We start from the raw sequence: 5,066 nt of genomic DNA, 5'->3' as shown, positions 1-5,066 counted from the left end.
AAGCACTTAAGGTTTAGTTTCTTTCATTCATGACTCTGATTTGAGGAGAACCAACAGAGTTGAAAGCCAAGAAATGTTGAATACATTACTTAATAAGTATCTATCTTCTAAGTATAAACTTTTTAAAGTCATCACAGGGCAAAAGGCTTTTCTTTACCTGTTCATGACTCCCAGGATGTTGAAGTTCAAGGCAGAGGCTGCCATACCCACAGCCAGGCCAGGGGCTTGGAGGGCTGAGTACTCATTAGACAAACGCCCCTACAGCGGCATGAATGAGAGCGGCTCCCGAAACTGGCTGTTCATTCACTGCGCAGTGTTCCCCGCCACTGGAAGAAAATAAAAAAAGTCAGTGGGAGTGACCTTTAACCAGTGTGACCAGAAACATTAAACAGCGGCAGATTTTAATTTTGAAGAGAGACACACTCGAATTGATGACTATATTTGCCAAAGAGGTAGGTACAGTGTTCCCTTCTTGAAAACATTGGGGAGGTATCCAATGCCAACAAAGTACCGAGACAGTTGGATAATGACATTACTGAAACAAGGTTTCAGTTGCTATGCTGGCTTTTTGTTGTGCAAAACAAGACCAATTTTAGTTTTTTAGTTAGGTAAAATAGGCGGGAGGGAAGCAGAAGAGAGAAGGAGAAAGAAAAGCAGAATGAAGGAGAAGAAAACGCAGAGATCGAAGGAAACTGTATAAACCGTTTACTTTTAAGTGTGCGGATGGATCGGTTGAGTGGTCAAACTTTTCATTTCCAAAGGCATCGATTTCTCACGGATAGGTGGTGGTTTGGTGTTGTGTGTCATATTCTACACACAATTCAAAACAATTTGCCCATTTCTTAAAAGTGGGTTTCTACAGCAAATTTCAACCGATTACCTTTTGGACCTACGGCTCTGCTGTGTCATGGGGAGCAGAGCTGGTGGTTGTTTGGTTAATCTGCGGTGGATCTCGGTCTAAAAATAAATTCCACCTTAAAGTAGCATTCCTTCAGGGGGCAAAGAGGGGACCCTGAGAGGGAGAGTTTCTGAGAGAGAGAGAGAGAGAGAGAGAGAGGTAGAGAGCGGTAGAGAGAGGTAGAGAAAGGGAGGAGGAAAGTCACGGGGAAACGCAGAAGGAGAGGAAACGGAGGGCAGGGAAGAAGGAGGTGCGGACAGAGACGTGGACGGTTAAAGAAAGGGAGAAAGGAGAGCAAAAGTGGCGATGTGGAGGGAGTGGAGGGGAGAAAGGAAGGAAGGAAGGGAGAGATCAAGACCAGGAAGAGGCCTTTAGATATCCACTGTCCGGATGAAAGCCATGGGACACCCAGAGTGGTTTTTAGATCATGGAATTAACACTTACATGAAAACAAAATAAATCACATTCAATTGTCAATATCAGACGTGATTTAAATATTTTAGGGTAAATTGTTTAAATTGTATAAGTCACTGACATTTTTACCACTTGTTTTGGTCTTTGTGTATTAAGAGTGAAGCAGAGAGCACCAGTCCTGTTTCCATGTGGAAACTAACTGTGACCTAGTTTGGTTCCTGAAGAAAGCTGGGATAGGAGAGGAAAAAAAAACAACAGATTAGCTGTGGAATCTGTGCTGCAGAGGGAGGCAGGCAGCATTTTGGGGGGACACCCCAAACGGGACCTTTGTTTAAAAGCAACAGCTCTGGTGCACTAAATCAAAACTCTAGGGATATTATTAAATGTATTTTACGCACGAGATAGAGGTCACTCGGCATGTGTGCACTTCTGCAGCGCTGCTCCGCTTCACATTCATTGGGTTGCAATAACAAACAGTCTGGGACTGACCAACGGCTGACTCACTCTAACTCAGGGTTAAGTGACCTGCTCAAACACAGCTTAATAGTAGCTTTTTACAATCAGAATGGGAGTTTCAAGCAAGTCTATTGTGAATTATGGCTAATGTCACCCGCTGACACTGGGTGCATCCCCAGCCTTTTAGTTCAGTTGAGTTGCACTGAGGGATTATGCATCTATTTCCTTTATCGTTATTGTCGATAAGGGTGGCTGGATGATGTCTAAGGTGAGTACGGGCACAAGGCAACAGCGCTGCCCACCAGGCTACCTGTAGGACTATCATTCTTTTTTTTCTTTTTTTTTTGTTCTTTTTACAGTAAAACGTGTTTTGTTCCAAAGACGGGGCTCATGGAAAAGACAGAACAGCCTTCGGGGGGTTTGCAGAATGCTCATGCTCACAGTGTGCCAAACTAGATGGAAAGTAATGACGAAGACTGGACCCCGCTGGCGTGTACAGAAATACAGGCACCTGTGTACACTGCCGCTGTTTCATCTCCAGCGGCGTATTTCCCTTCTCTTTCCACCCTTCTGGGGACTCTCTGGGGCATCATTGTTGCCGACTGACTTTGTCGGAGACGGGCGGAAGAGCTCCGCGATCCGTCCCACGCCGCCCCAACGATCCCCTCAGAAGCCTAATACGCCGGAATACCGGACGCGACGGATGGGATAAATGTTCTCCGGCGTTCTCCGCACATGACGGGGCTCACTAACACAATTATACATAACACAATTTTCTAGAGAGGATTATCGTATTCCTCGCTGCGACCCATTTTGAGCACCGACCCCATAATTCAAGTCAAACTCCTCTTTGGATGATGAGGCCTGCATTGGATTTAGATTAGATAGACATTAGCAGCATCTGATGTTGAGTGATGCAAGAAGGCAGAGGCGGTGCGGAATCTCATATATACTGTGTATATATATATATATATATATAAATCAAGTATCTTTTTGTATCTGACCTTTGGGCTTTGGGAGAAGACTACATACAAGTCTACGAGGGAATAGGAAAGACTGTAGGAGGGAGAGTGAGAGAAAGACACCCCGCATCACAGACAAAGCTGCATATACTGCATGTTCGTAAGATGAGTTATTATAATACAATGCCATGTAATACCACTCTATTACTATTGATGCACTGCTGTTTTTATGAGAATCATGTGTGTTTTCTGTTTTACCCAACCAACCAACCAACCAACCAACATACAGTAGAAGAGTCATACACAATTTTATGCAAAAACACACTTTTCAATCAATCATATTTCATGATTTCGCTTTGGATAAAAGCGTCTGCTAAATGACGAAATGTAATGTAAATGTAATGAAGGCGACTCTAGATTCAGCGTTAAATGGTGGGGTCCTATTATTAGACGTACTTGCTATAGATGGGGTGACAGAAGCATAGAAATCAGCCCGCGGATATGATTCCATCACATAATGAGCTTAGTCACAGTGAAAACGTAAACAATGTCATTTATTGCATTGTGTGTACATTCCGGTATTTGGAATTTCTACAGTCATTGGACAAGGTAGGCAGCCTACGCTGCCTGTAACAGATATTGAAATATCTCTACTTTTTACCCTCCCAAATTTCTAGAATGTATTCTTGCATTTTTACATACAGTATATTAAAAGCAAGCCAGAGAAATTATTTGGGATTGCCCATTAATGATTCATTTGGTCCATAACCATGTCAATTACTATGATGCCACTTATACTATATTTTATTGTAAAATATAATCAGGATATACAGGAGCATCATCTGCCGAAAAAGGACACATGAGGCACTTCATGCCGGATTATAACCTCTGTTATATCAGGGTGGAGGTACTTTTACCCGTAGAACTTTTAGTACATATAAGAGCAAGTACTTAAATACTGTAGGCATACTTTAAGTAAAGTAGACAGGTCAATATGGTGCTTTCACTTTTACTAGTGATTTTGAATCAGGGTGTTTGTACTTTTACTGAACGTCTGAGAACTTCCAGCACTAAACATACAGTATATGGTACATGGAACATACAGTATATGGTACATGGAACATACAGTATATGGTTTATGGATCATAGAGTATATGGTGCATGGAACATATAGTATATGGTGCATGGAACATACAGTATATGGTTCATGGAACATACAGTATATGGTACATGGAACATACAGTATATGGTTCATGGATCATACAGTATATGGTACATGGAACATACAGTATATGGTTCATGGAACATACAGTATATGGTACATGGAACATACAGTATATGGTTCATGGATCATACAGTATATGGTACATGGAACATACAGTATATGGTTCATGGATCATACAGTATATGGTGCATGGAACATACAGTTTATGGTTCATGGAACATACAGTATATGGTGCATGGAACATACAGTATATGGTACATGGCACATACAGTATATGGTACAGTATAGTGTGGATAAGAACTGGTTACTCACTGATCCCAAAACATCCTGCTATTCGTTCTGATACACGCATTCGAGTTAACCAAGCGAAAGAGCATTTAAACTGCAGTTGAAACAATGAATAAAGGCCTCTAAACAGACGCTTTGCGTGCTACTCACCTCACAAAGCCGCTTCCCCTCCACGCATCTTGTCGTTGGTCAAGGCACCGAGGATCGTATTCACTCACACCTCCTGTGTTTTTTTTCAAGTATGCATTTTTTTATTTTTTTATGATTCTAATTACAATTATCATTATTATCATTTATTTGTTTTGCTTTCTGTTTAATCCAAAAGTTAGTTCGCCGCGGTCGCTCCCCGGTTCCTCCTCTTCAGAAAAAAACCCCCACATGTTCTTGCACTGGAGGGAGTGGTTCCTCAATAAAGTCTCTCACTTTGGGAACGATTCCCCCCTCTCCCCCTCTCTCCCCCTCTCTCTCCCTCTCTCTCCCTCTCTCTCCCTCCCTCGCTCTCGTCGCGTCGCTTCTTGTGCGGATAATCGCGTCGGAGTTTTCCGCTGTCATGTGTCCGTGCGTCGCTCCGGGTCCTCGCGTCGTAGTAAGAGCGTGAGTGTAGGAAGGCGGAAGAGACGAGAGCCCCCCCCCCCCCCCCCCCCCCCCTCTCTCTCTCTCTCTCTCTCTCTCTCTCCCTCCTCCTCTCTCAAGGCTATAGTTGACAGGAAGAACGCTGTGCGTGTGTGTGTGTGTGTGTGTGTGTGTGTGTGTGTGTGTGTGTGTGTGTGTGTGTGTGTGTGTGCGTGCGTGTGTGCGTGCGTGCGTGTGCGTGCGTGCGTGC

General features: G+C 43.4%; 1 protein-coding gene across 2 annotated transcripts in view; it reads right to left on the bottom strand.

Moving 5' to 3' along the window:
- Positions 1–4,602, bottom strand: part of LOC307227542 (uncharacterized protein) — a 24,651-nt gene extending 20,049 nt beyond the window's left edge. For both annotated transcript variants that reach the window (XM_079996902.1, XM_079996903.1), the window contains exons 1-2: positions 4,394–4,602; positions 158–326 (exon numbers count right to left, since the gene is read on the bottom strand). In XM_079996902.1, coding sequence (XP_079853028.1) covers positions 158–204 — 47 coding nt within the window. In that variant the 5' untranslated portion in view covers positions 205–326; positions 4,394–4,602. The remainder of the gene's footprint in view (positions 1–157; positions 327–4,393) is intronic.
- Positions 4,603–5,066: the final 464 nt, after the last annotated feature.

This window comes from Zeus faber (genome assembly GCF_960531495.2).
Source record: "Zeus faber genome assembly, chromosome: 2".
Taxonomy (NCBI): Eukaryota; Metazoa; Chordata; class Actinopteri; order Zeiformes; family Zeidae; genus Zeus; species Zeus faber.
Note: the sequence above shows the minus strand (reverse complement) of the source record. Positions and strands in the feature narration are given on the sequence as shown.